The sequence below is a fragment of the Crinia signifera genome, chromosome 1 (assembly GCF_055691185.1).
Source record: "Crinia signifera chromosome 1, ASM5569118v1, whole genome shotgun sequence".
NCBI lineage: Eukaryota > Metazoa > Chordata > Amphibia > Anura > Myobatrachidae > Crinia > Crinia signifera.
In genome coordinates, this window is record NC_139217.1 from 376,641,119 (window position 1) to 376,654,828 (window position 13,710).

Below are 13,710 nucleotides of genomic sequence, written 5' to 3' on the forward strand. Positions count from 1 at the left end.
CCTCCCATGGTGCCACCCACTACCTTCCTTCCTCTACCTGGCGTATGGATTTCCACCGAGACCAGACCGAACATTTGTGAAGCGAGTGTTAAAAAAAAGGTACATGTAGAAGCCCTCCCCTCCACCCTCCTTCCCCCTCAACACTCCCTTCCCTTGTCTTGATGCCCCCTGTCACTGTACTGTATCTACCCCGGCTACATCTGCACTTGGTGTCCAGCAATAACGCAATTGGATGCATGTTCCTAGGGGACCCACCAGATCAAGGGGGATCCCTATTTTAAAGGTAAAAAAACATGAAACTTCGTTCAGAACCACTGGGACAATGCCCCACACTCCCCACCACCATGACAATCAACGGTTTTAATTTTTTTTTTTATTTGGCAAAATTCATATGTAATGTTTTTGGGTGAAAAAAAATGCAAAATGGGGGTACAAGGTATGGTAAAGGTACATTGGGCTGCTTTATGAATGGGACAAGTGGTTATAGGCTTGCAGGTGGGAGTATTTTTTGGGGTGTTTTCTTGAACTATTTTAAGAAGTGCCTTCAAAATGCTCAAATCTAAACTATATCCAAATTTCATATAGCCCTAATATAAGAAGAGTATTAATTTTACGCAAAAAATATATATATTTCTCTAATTTTGAAATTTTTTCAAATAATAAATATACAATAGTAATTATTGAAAAATTAAGAACCTCAAATACTTTTGTATGGCCAATAACAGACTTTTAAAAGGTTATGTTAAACTAGTTGGTTTTTTTTTTAGAATTAGCTCATGAATCCCAATTTTGTGATTTAACTTGTGCAATTAAAAATGTGTGCATAATGGCAATAAGCAGAGTTATCATGCAATAGGGGTGTTAATTTAATACGGCTAATTGAATTCCCTCAAAAGGCATACATACATTAGGTCCTAATGTCAGCCCTGACTTCCCCTGAGCACCCCTGGCAGCTCCTGATAAGATTTGGCACTTGATGTGCCATTTTTTACATGTGATAAATCGATCCGATTTTTTCACATGTAAACCTGGGGGAGCTGCAGGAGAGCAGGGTCTTGGGGGAGCTGCAGGAGGGGTAGTGGGCTAGTGGCAGGAGAGGTAGCAGCAGATGGGGAACACAGAGCAGAGTTCGGTCCCCGCGGCGAGCAGCGGGTGAATAGAAAAAAAAATCTTATTCAAAAGACTGGGTGGCTGCTGATTGGCTGAGCCCTCAGCCAATCAGCATCTGCCCAGTCTTTTGAATAGGATGTTTTCTATTCTCCTGCTCAAAAGACTGGGCAGACGCTGATTGGCTGAGCCCTCAGCCAATCAGCAGCCGCTCAGTCTTTTGAATAGGATTTTCTTCTATTCTCCCGCCACAGGAGCCAGACTCTGCTCTGCGGCTCCGCCTGCCGCTACCCCTCCTGCAGCTCTCCGGACCAGACCAGACCCTGCTCTCCGGTCTCTGGTCCCTGCCGGCTGCACATAAGATTTATCTTATGGAATATGCTGCGTTATATAAGAAACGTAATAAATAAATAAATGTGCAGATCGTCCGACCTCTGGATCGGATCCGATGTGCACAGGACCGCGCATTGGATCAGATCAGATGTCATACCCTACGCGATTTGAGCAATTTCATCCGATTTATCGGCCCGATCCTCCAGAATCAGGTGAAATCGGGCCCACATCGTGTAGTGTTTGGGGACCGTAAGGCAAACACCTAAATGATAGATCAGTCATCCACCAGGCTACTGTTACAAGTGACATCGTAAAATTTCCAAATCCTAGGAATATACTGTAGCACACAATTCAAATGAAACTAGTATAATCTAAAAGGTTCTAATAATTTATCTTAAAACCAAAGTGGGTGATTTAATTGTTTTGTACCGTGACTATTAATTATATAGATTGTAAGCTTGCAGCAGGGCCCTCTTACCTCCAAGTCTGTCTGTTGTTACCCAGTTTGTTCTATCACTGTGTAAAATTATAAAACGCAACAGAATCTGCTGCACTATAGAAGAAACTGTAAATATATATTAATGTTGGGCACACAACAGTGCAATTCCAGGGCTGTTGAGCTGAAATGTGCAAAAGGTCAGCTGTATTTGGGTGCCCAAACAGCACTTTAACCATCGGACCCATTACTTTTGTTGGGCTTCGCTGCTTTACACGGCTAAACACTATCTACTTGGGCAAAATAATTAAAGGGAAAAGGATCAATTGAATTGCAACTATAGACTCCAACTCAATATCACAGCTTAAAAAATATAAATGTTTATGTTGTTAACCACAGGTGACTTCTAATACAAAGGGGTACATTTAATGGTTTGCATGCATAGATAAATGAATTGTCCAAAAAAGAAAGACTCTGGTCTAAAACTTTCCTGATCATTTTAAGAAGCTAGTTGATAGAAATGGTCTTTTACGTCCCAGGATTGTGTGTGTTCAAAATATGTGTGGCTACCCGTAAAGCTTTTTAATAAATGCAATCTGAAAGAACAAGCAGGGCAGGCTTGCACGCTTGGCACTGCCCTACAGATGGCTGTCCCTAGCAGCTCTTTTTTTGCCACAGAGTTGTATAAGCATCTATAAGAGAATATTTTCATTTTTTTGTGCTAATGTATCAGAACACAACTGACAATTGTCAAAATAATAAAATCCTTAAATATTAGTTGAAAAGATTATGTAATACCGAAGTTTGGCGTAGTTTGCAGTATGGCTTAAGATGGCCATACACTGGTGCGATTTGGCCACTTTTTCACCAGATTCCGACGGATCGGGCCGAGACATTGATTGAAAAGCTACCAAATCGCATGTGTTTGACATTTGATGTCCCAGGTGCATCTGATTGGAGTCCGAGAGCAGATGTGCTGCATGATTTGGACAGCCTCCCGGCAGCGGGGATTGGGAACGCATACAGAGAAGTCACACAGTGTATGGGGGGGCTTTAGTTTGGCTGCTCGGCATAACCAGATGTTGTTGTTGTTTTTTTTATAATAAGGATTATTGGGATAAACAGAAGTAGATGATATAAAAAGATACCTCTAGGGTCACAATAATAAAATCCAATTACTGGGCATAAACCTGGTTGAATGCAGTACAAAAGCAGTTACCCAAGGTCACATATGCATTAGCATGCAGTAAGGAAGACCAAGGACCAGATTTGGGATGTTATGCTCTAGCTCCAGTGGCATGGATCCCAAGTCTTAAGTTAGTGGTTTTCCAGTGGGATGCAAGTGCAGATGGACAAATAGAAGCCGCATGCCCTCTACCCATAGCCTTGGGTCTTCGGTACATGGCACTCCAGATATGGGAGCAATCAGATATCAAATTATTGCTAGGTTATTATCCACCACCACCCTCATGCAGCTATAACAAGCAGGAATCTGCTTATATCAATGTCATGTAACCATATGCTGCACATGTGTATGGCATAGTCAACTCTGAACATGCTGACCTTGGGTATGTGTCTCTGCTTTGGATCCTTTGATAACTAACGGGTCTTTAAACGGGTAAGAGCCATAAAGACCCTTTCCCCCTTTCCCGTTTAATGCTGCTTTCCCACTGCCTACCCGGGTAAAGACCCGTTTTTTTTAAACGTGTCTTTACCCGGGTAATAGCCACAAAGACCCTTTCCCACTGCAGCTTTTAAACGTTAAAATAACGTTTAAAAGCAGTTTTTGTCCCATTCACACTTACCCGTGTAAACCACAAAGCAACACGTTTAAACTCTCTAGTAAACCTTGCCTGTCATTAAAAACATCACATGCACCAATCATGTTCTTAACCTTTATTATTATTTCTAAATACCGTTTAAAACCCTTTCCCATTGCCAAAAAAACGGCTCTTACACGGTAAAAACACTGCTTTTTACCCGGTTAACAAATACCGGTATTTGTTACCCGTGTAAAGCAACCTGGAGCTTTCCCACTGCAGCTCTAGCCGTTTAAAAAGGCTAAAAAAACGGTATTTTACTGTGTAAAGCCTGCAGTGGGAAAGGGGCATTAATGATAAATTGCCGTTTAAATACTGTTTTTGTCACATTCACATTGTACCCGTTTAAACCACAAAGCAACCCGTTTAAACATGGGCTGTCATATAGAATGGACTTTTCTTGCCCACAGGCAAGAAATTGTGTTCTTAACCTTTATCATTATTATTACTAAATACCGTTTAAGAACCTTTCCCACTGGCAAAAAACGGCTCTTAAATGGGTAAAACACTGCTTTTTACCCGTTTAACAAATACTGGTATTTGTTAAATGGGTAAAGCACCCTGGAGCTTTCCCACTGCAGCTCTACCCATTTAAAAAGGCAAAAAAACGGCAATATACAGTTTAATGCCCCTTTCCCACTGCAGGCTTTACACGGTAAAATGCCATTTTTTTAGCCTTTTTAAACGGCTAGAGCTGCAGTGGGAAAGCTCCAGGTTGCTTTACCCGGGTAACAAATACCGGTATTTGTTAACCGTGTAAAAAGCAGTGTTTTACCCGTGTAAGAGCCATTTTTTTGGCAATGGGAAAGGGTTTTAAACGGTATTTAGAAATAATAATAAAGGTTAAGAACATGATTGGTGCATGTGATGTTTTTAATGACAGGCAAGGTTTACTAGAGAGTTTAAACGTGTTGCTTTGTGGTTTACACGGGTAAGTGTGAATGGGACATTTACTGCTTTTAAACGGTAATTTACTGTTTAAAAGCTGCAGTGGGAAAGGGTCTTTGTGGCTCTTACCCGGGTAAAGACCCGTTTAAAAAAAACGGGTCTTTACCTGGGTAGGCAGTGGGAAAGCAGCATAAGAGATGCAGTGGGAAAGGGGTATAAATCATCCTGCATTAAAGGCAGAGATTTTGGCTATGTATGATTTTGACTTTGCAATTTCCATTTAACTCCCAGGAGCCCAGAACCATACAATCTTGATTAGATTTACCTGAGAATTTGACTATGGACGATTTCACTATACTAGAACACTAGACTGTATAGTTAAATTTGGCTTGCCTGCACAGTCTATTTTTTCTTGCAATGCCAATCCCATGAGCAATTGCATTGCAAGCAGTATACAGACGGTGTGATTTGTGCTAACTTTTCTTCCGATCTTGATAATACAGATGTAGCCACGTTCATCTATCCTGTTGGTCCACCATCTGGGCTTCCCTTTCCAGCCATAAGAAATGGTGCACAAGGTTGAGAAATCATAGGAAAGCACGTAATTGCACTGGTTCGCACCTGGGTGGTGATTGTCAGTGCTGCAGATAGATACCGTACAGTATCTGAAGCACCATTGCTTCCACTCTTTAATGCTAAGTAGTCGCACATTCAGCCCCAGACAACAGACATCTGAAAGTGGTCATGAAACTTAATTTCAACGGCAGAGTTTGAAGAAGAAACTCAGGGAGCCCGAGGTGTGCTCCCACCACCACCAGTGACGTGACTAAACGCGTGCACAGGGGGCAGCCGTACGAACGTGTGGGCCCTCTCCCAAAGGAGAAAGGCCCCATGGTTCCCCTGACCCCCCTCAACGATAAGGCCGAGGAAGGGAAAAAAGGGATCGGTGGGTCCTCTTCGCCGAAGCTCAGAGGGACCCGCGTTTCCTCCACCCCCGGAAGGGTTTCGGACGGTGGGTCCTCCGCAGCCCGTGCTTTGGAGAGACCCGACTTAGGCTTCCCTCCGCCTTGCGGCTCGGGGTTGCCCTCGAGGGAACCGGGACTCTCCCCAAAAGGTGAAGAGTCCCAGTCACGTTTGGGGAACGGAAGGCCTGTTAGGGACAGCCGCACTACCCAAATAAAAAAACGTGACAAACTAACGAAAAACGTGAAGTGCAAAACGTGCAAATCATAAAAAGAAAAGAATAAGGCCCTAGCCAGAAGGCCGGGGGGGGGTGTGAAAAATTGTCCTACCCCATCCAAAAGGACAGGGTAAGGACGTGAAGCGCTAACCTAAAGGGAAGTGCGCAGTGCAAGTGCCATTCGTGCAAGGTGACTTGGGATCACCCGTGCATGTCCGGCACCCCCGAGTTTCCCCGGGGGCACAGTGCAGCCTCGGACTCCAGGCAGCCAGCCAGTCAGCGTCCGACCAAGTGTTTCTCCGTCTCAACAGCAGGCACTTTCCAGCCCCTGGCATGGGAATGGGTACTCCACTGGGCCTTTCGAAAGACTCCCTTAGGGGCTGCACCCCCTCCGGAAGAGCAATCTACTCAGTCCCAGTGTTTCTCCGCTCCCAGGGTTAAGGTACTAAGCTGGGCCTTTCGCGGTCTCCCCATCAGAGGCTACAAACCTCTGGAACAGGAGCCATCTACTCAGTCCCAACCTTTCTCCGCTCCCTGGGATTGGATACTAAACTGAGCCTTTCGCTGTCTCATCCTTCGGGGGCTACGAACCCCGTCAAGAGAGTCAAACTACTAAGCCCAGTGTTTCTCCCCCCCTCCTACCAGTGGGTTTACGGAGCCTCCTACCACTGGCAGAGGTGAAGATACTTAGTGAGACTTTTCACTACTCCCGGGAAAAAACAGAGGGGTCCCACACCCTCCGCCCATCAGAGCAGCTACTCAGTCTCACCTTTCTCTATTCTCTGCCAGAGGCCAGTCCATACCCAACTGATAAGAACAGATACTACACTTGATCTTAGCCAAAAGGCCGAGAAGAATTTCAACGGCAGAGACTCCACTTAATAGTGAAGCTTCTCAAATGAGCTCAGTCCAGCCTAAGTATGAAAAACTCTGAATTCCGTATTACTCTCCTAAGTTACTGTGCCACTATTATCAAAAAACACCTGAATACTATTGCAAAGTAGATTTTACACCAGGACAGATACAGAGGTGTCTACATACATCGATCTTACAGGTGGTAAAAGTCGCGTTATACAACACGAGTGAACTCCTTGTAACTCTAGTTCTGAGAGTCATTTGTCACTTTCTGTTGAAATGCGGCTTCTTCTGAATAAAATAAGCAGTATCAACATTTTTTAATCAAAAGCTGCTTGGCAAATTTTTATGGAAACAGTCGCAAAAATAAAAAAACGACTGAGTAGCCCTTCGGCACGACACAACTAAAAGGGCTATTTAACACAAGAGGTGGCTTGATGTACGTGGAGACGTCAATAGTAGTGCACTTACAATAGGCAGACCGTGGACAGTAGAGCCTGATTTAACCACAAAGTAGGAATTTCATTTTCCCTAAATAATGACCTACTGTACAATACAATTAGAAAAAAAAATGTAAGCTTCACACAACATACAAACAGCTTACCCTGTCCACATTAACAGCTACATGTAAACAACAAATAAGCTACCTAGACATGCAGTTGTATCTGAAAAGGTGGCCCTTGTCAGCCACATTGGAAGACAACTGGTATGTCTGTGCTTCAAAGCAACAGATCCAAGGGATGAATGGAATAGGATGACAGATTCAGAAAGGGAGAGATTTGGTAAGAAATCTCCAGTTTTTTAAAGCGGCAATCATTTACACTGCAATCTCAAACTGTTTTGTTTTTTTTTCAGTGTAGATGATTGCCGCTTTAAAAAACCCCTGGAGATTTCTTACCAAATCTCTAACTTTCTGAATCTCTCATCCTATCAAAGTTCACCTAAGTTGTCACCTGCCTTGGACTGTTTAAAAGTAGTCCTCCACGTTTAAACACTTTCAAAATTCATGTATTGTACTTGTTTTTATTCCTGCCCAACAATTAAATCTGCCTTATTCAGCTGTAATGTTTGTCCAAAATGAAGTATGACTGCGCTCCTTCAGCAGTCAGACCGAGTACGAAGACTACCTCATGTAGTCATATGTGTGGCCGCTTTTACAACTTAATTACTCCTGTTCGGTTTGGCATTATGATTTCAAAAGATCTAATTCAGCTCAGAACAATAAAATATAGTGTTTTATTCAGTCAGGAAAATGTAAAACATAGACTTGTCCCAGAGACACTTAGCAACTGTATCTCTGAAGTCTCTAGATTTCATACCGAAATCAATGGATTACACCAATGCTCCTGAAGAATAAGGAATCACAGAAGTATTTTGGAATCCAAGGTTATTTATTTGGGTTATCATTCTAAAGTGACGTAGGTTGTTTAAAGCTTAGCTCAAATTTTTTTTTTTTAAAGACATAAAGCAAATACCTTTTTCCAACAAACACGTCAGCAAAAAGCTTCCAAGTTTTACTTATCAACCTCAGATTCAGAGATTTCAAATATAGAATTTGTTCCTAAAGCCCTTAATGCATTATTGCCAAACCTAGAGCAGCTCTATAAAAAGAATTGTGTTTTGTCCCTTTCCAAACCATTTGTATATTGTGATTTCCTAGAGGGATAAGCTTGTTTAATATCCATGTAAATGAGCCGCTACACAGCAGTTTGAGATTAAACAAAGCAAGTCATTTTTTGTTCTGTCTGTAGTATATGCACCAGCCACTGTTTAATGCTATGGGTTGGTTGTATATGATGTACACTAAGCAAATATACACCACAGCTTTGCCACCAGGTCAGCTGTCTTCTTATACATTGGAACAAAAGGCTTATTGGTAATTTCACAGACCAATACCGCTACAGCTGCACGCATAATTAGGTGACCCGAAGAGGACTGGATGGGGTCATTTTAATCTAATAAAATGTATAGCTCTAGGAAGCTTAAAAACAGAGGCAGCCAATCACAGCACTAAAAGCACACAGACTAAAGGTTAGAGCACTGAATATTAGTTGCTTAATGAAAATGTTGTTAACTGACATTCAGGGATGAATGAATCCAAATACCAGGGCAAGTTGAAAACCTCCAGACCTGAATAACAATAGGGGGATCGCAGCCAGCCCTGAGCACATCTGAACCTGCTCTTGTTTTCTCACATATCTGTTTGCTATGCTCTTGTCATTCCTTATGTTACAGAACATCAATCATAAATAAAGAGTCACTGCCCTAAGAATGCCCAGGACTGATTTACAATCATTAGCAGGGAATACAGTTACCATTTCCGATCACAGCCAACCCAGGCTTAGACAAACCGTTAAAAACATTACCGCTGACTGTAAAATTTAAATTTCCAGATATTTTATGCCCATTATTGAAGGTTTGGTCTGATATCAAGTCTGTAATCATCCAAACTGATTTCAGTACATGGAGAGGATGCTTGTATAATACATAGACACACAATAATATGCATTCATTGCAAAGCAATCAAATCAATATAACTAAGCATCATAATAGATACATTTGCTTCAGTAGGTGTGACAGAACAAATGTGACAAGGAGGACAAAAGAGAGGCTAATATGTATAATACATGTACAAAAGAAAAATAAAAACGTTAGAAATTCTCTCTTAAAAATTATATATGCTATACAGTTTCCATTACAGAGAAAATGGATTACCTTTATGTTACATGGGCAGGGATCTTCTTTGCATGGCCAAATCAATTAGGTAAATCAAACAACAATATTTCATAATTAGGTACAAAAATAAAGTGCATCTATGTTGAGACAATTTTAGCAGCAATAAAATGCAGCACCTAGAGTATATTAAGGTCATGCTAATTGCAAAGCAGGGGGGTCCTATTGCAGCCTGGTCTTAAGCACGATCTATATACAGTATAATTACAGTAACTTTAGTGGTAAAACATTAATGAACCAGCAATACCATGCAAAAGATGCACTGGGAGTGAAGAAGTTAACCTGTGAAAGCCAGGTCTAGCAGGAGGACACAGCGGCTCTGTGAACAGACACAGTCATCTCTGGATGTGCCCACACTACACTCAGACAGGAAAATCAGTAAGGTCTGAAAACCTGTTTTGCAGTGAGAGTGGCCACAATAATACACGGTGTCTGTATTGTACACGGCAGAGACCGCAGGAATCATTAGGGCAACTTTACTTCTGCAGTTGTCTGGCAGTGGTGCTGTATTCTATTCCCACATCACGGCCACCGTCAGCCCAGGGCAACTGGGCAACTAGAACTTAAAGCCCAACATGTTACTACAGGCAAAATAAAAGCCAAGTTAAAGAGAATAAGGAGTGCTGGCACATGTGTCCCCCCGGATCACCCCCAGAGGGGCCACACACAGGCTTCACAAAGTGACTTTCACAAGTGGACAATTCACCTGCAGTGATAACATGGAAATAGGAACACTCATTAAAAGTGAGTGACATTCAGAAGAGCCCCTGTCACACTGACCTCTGCCCCCAGCATGGTCCCGACCAGCAGAAAGTGTCAGTACAACTCACACCTGGGGTCCCTCAGACCCAAAAAGGCAATACGAGGCCAGCGGCTCCCCAACACCACCGTATGCTGTAAGTCCAGGTGTGCCAGGCGGGCAGTGCCCGGTGTGCCAGGCGGGCGGGCAGGACCCCGGACAGAGTCAACCTAGATGGGGCTGAGCCCGGCCAGACACCCACAGCGCCCGGGCAGCACACACTGGCTGAGCCCTATGGATGCTGCCGCTGCTGATCAATGACTGAACGGAACAAAGGCAGAGAGAGGATCGATTCCTGATACACTATCAATGCCAGAGCCCCCCTCCTCCTCCCCCTCCCGCTCCCCGCCGCCCCCCCAGCCCCGCTCCCACTTCTCCCTCACCCCACACAGCCCCGAGCCCAGCGCCTCGGTCACCCACCTGCAGTCGCCGCAGATCAAACCTCTTCCAATATTGAAACATTGATCCCACATTGGCGGCCATCTTGGGGGATATTGAAGCGATATTGTCTGTGCGGGGATGTTTTCTCCTCTCCCACCGGCTCACGCACGGGCTGGACCAGTCTCCTCTTTCTCCCTCCTCACCTAATCCCTTTCCGCCAAATCAGGAGCCCCCCAGCCGGGGGAGTGCATGCTTTGTAATCCCCAAAGTGCAGCCGCGTCCTCCGCAAGTCTCCGGGTCACCCCGGGACTGATCGGCGAGAACTTCAGTCTTTTTCCGCAAAACTTATCGATAGTGACGTCACGCGCGGATCGATACACCCTGGGAGAGAGGGAGGGGATGCGCGATTCAATTACCGTGTGTGACTGGAGATGCTGCACGGGTAATGCTCCCCTCCCTCCCTCCCTCGCTGTCTGGTGGTATAGACTGCACATACTACAGAGCAGGGCAGCCTGGCCATGGGGTGTACACACACTGGGCTGCTGCTGGTAGTATCCGTTCTTATCATTAAGTTCAGGTTTATATTGGAGAATATCACTGTATGCATGTGTATATAGGTATATACATGGGACATACTGTATATGTATTCGCACAAATTATTTTTTTTGTGGGTGGTTTTTGTGCAGCTGAAGTGTGCTGTATGTGTATGTGGTTCATAGTTGAATTAATAGTGCATGCATCTTCCACAGCACTTTGCAGAACATATTTAGTCACTCACACAGGGGAATAAATAGAACATTGTGGGCCCCATAGCATCAGTTTGAAGGACCCCCCCTTCCCATTGCCTCTTTAGAAAAACACCTCCCTCCACTGTACTTGGTCAGTTTAAGGTCCATACACACTGGCCGATTATGCTCAGTGTGTATGGACTGCGACAACCGCTGTCATCGCATCGCTGGGGGGAAGCCGGCCAGTGCATACACACTGAACGGCTGTTCCCCTGGCCGGTGCTGCCAGCATGGGGGGGAGGGGGTGGCTAGGCTTACGGCTTTGCATAGCACAGAGCTATGCAAAGCTGTCTTTAAAGACACTCACCTGCTGGTAATAGCAGCAGATGAGCGGCTTTCCCTGTGATGATGCGGGAGTGCGCAGCAGCGCTCATCGCTGGGCTGTACATTCTGGGTGGCTTTGAGCTGAAAGCCACTCAAACTTGCTGTTATGAGCAGTTTTCAGCTCAAAGTCGACCAGTGTGTATGGGCCTTTATGCGCTATGATATCGCCATAGTTCATTTTATGCAATGTACAGTAACCATGCCCTATTTCACTTTATGTTCCATAGAAATGCACTAGTACACATTATAGCACACAGTGCCATATAATACCACATTGAATTGCCCCAAGTTAACAATATGCCACATTGTAGCCTGCTGCAATCCCTCCTGTCCTGCCCGGAGCAACATCCCCAATAGGTTTCCATGGAGGATGGGATGCTGCCTGATGTACCAATATCGGGCAGTATCGCATTGTCTCCTGCATTTTGAGATGGTGGTAGCCCATTGTAACCCATTGTTAAAGTGATGAGGAATGGGGTGGAACTGAAAAATGTGCAGAGAGAATTCTATGCAGGGTAAATACTGGCTGCTTTATTTTTACACTGCAATATAGATCTCATTTTGAAGTAAAACCCCACCCAAATCTAATTCTCTCTGCACAAGTTACAGCTGCCCCACCTGCAGTGCACATGGTTTTGTCCATCTAAGAAGGATTTTGTCAGAAAGAGTGAACTAGAATAAGGCCTTTAGTTCCACCACCTCTAATGGTAGGGGTAACTGAGATCCACCTCTATCACAGCCCTGTACAGTAATTCCATCAGAAAAGCCTGTCCCAGCAGTTTCTTCTTTTGGCACATTGCATTTGATGTCATGCCATCACCACTGCTGAAGTGAAGAAAAGCCACTAAGACGGGTAGGCTCTGTGCTTGCTAATGACAGGGTGCGAGGCAGCTGGAGGGACACAGATGTGAGGAAGCTGCTGGAGGGACATAGGGCATGAAACTTCTGAGGGACATGGACAGTGAGCTGCTGGACTGACAGAGACAGATAAGCAGCGCAACTGTGGACATTATGGGGGAAATTTACTAAGATGTGTATTCTACTTCACATGTGATGTTGTTGGGGGCAACCAATCAGAATCTACTTATTTATTTAGCACCCTCTAGAAGATAGTAGACAGGATCTCATTGGTTGCCCATAGCAACATCACATGTAAAGTAGAATACACATCTTAGTAAATTCCCCCCTATGTGTATAAGAGGCACTACTGTGTGTTTTAATATTAATCAAGGGCACTACATGCGAATATGGTTGGGATACAGTCACTAGGTCGACCACTAAAGGTCGATATGCATGAAGATCAACATGACTGAATTTCGACATGCATGAAGGTCGACATGACTGAAGGTTGACATGAGTTAGTTCGACAGGATCATTAGGTCAACACAAATATTAGATCGAATATTAGGTCATGGTGGTTTTCACTTTTTTTAGCCGACATGTGTCGACATGCAGTATTTCATACCCTACCATCTACTAGGGTGCGGTACACTTTTTTAGTGTCTGTGTGGACTGTGTCGACATTCGGGTAAAAAAGTGAAAAACCTCATGTCAACCTTTTTGCTGTCGAACCTTCCCCATGTTGACCTAATGTTTGTGTCAACTTAATGACCCTGTCGACCTAACCCATGTGGACTTTCATGCATGTCGACCTTCAGTTGTTGTACTAATAATTGTAGACCTAATGCTTGTCTAACATATGATCCATACCCCTCTCCAAGACCACTTTAGGCCCTGCTTCCAGAGCACTTTTAGTTCCCAATCCACCCTTGCTTATAAGGCCTGGCCTGTGTGTGTTTTTGGGATTTATTATTCAAATATACGTACATAGGTGCTAAGTACCACATTTTTTAAAGAAAATGTTGCTGAGAATGAGTCTGAGGCATTCCAAAGGCTGACACTCAACTTTATTTAAGAAATGAATTACTATGTCTAGCTGTAGCTGAGTGGATCAAACCCTTTACCCGGGTTTGGCCTAATGGCAGTGTGTGGTAGTTAGAGGTAGAATATGATGATATTCCATCCTGTGCTGGCCATGCTCCTCAAGCTTGTGCTGGATGCCACCG

General features: G+C 44.0%; 1 protein-coding gene and 1 pseudogene across 2 annotated transcripts in view; both read right to left on the reverse strand.

Moving 5' to 3' along the window:
- Positions 1-11,005, reverse strand: part of CUX2 (cut like homeobox 2) — a 374,431-nt gene extending 363,426 nt beyond the window's left edge. The window contains exon 1 of one of the 2 annotated variants that reach the window (XM_083151418.1): positions 10,572-11,005. In XM_083151418.1, the coding sequence (XP_083007544.1) occupies positions 10,572-10,634 (63 nt within the window). In that variant the 5' untranslated portion in view covers positions 10,635-11,005. Of the gene's footprint in view, positions 1-10,132; positions 10,358-10,571 lie in introns of those variants that run through there. The other variant, XM_083151419.1, reaches the window with a different exon arrangement.
- On the reverse strand, positions 6,415-6,623 carry LOC146045253 (U2 spliceosomal RNA; annotated as a pseudogene).
- Positions 11,006-13,710: the final 2,705 nt, after the last annotated feature.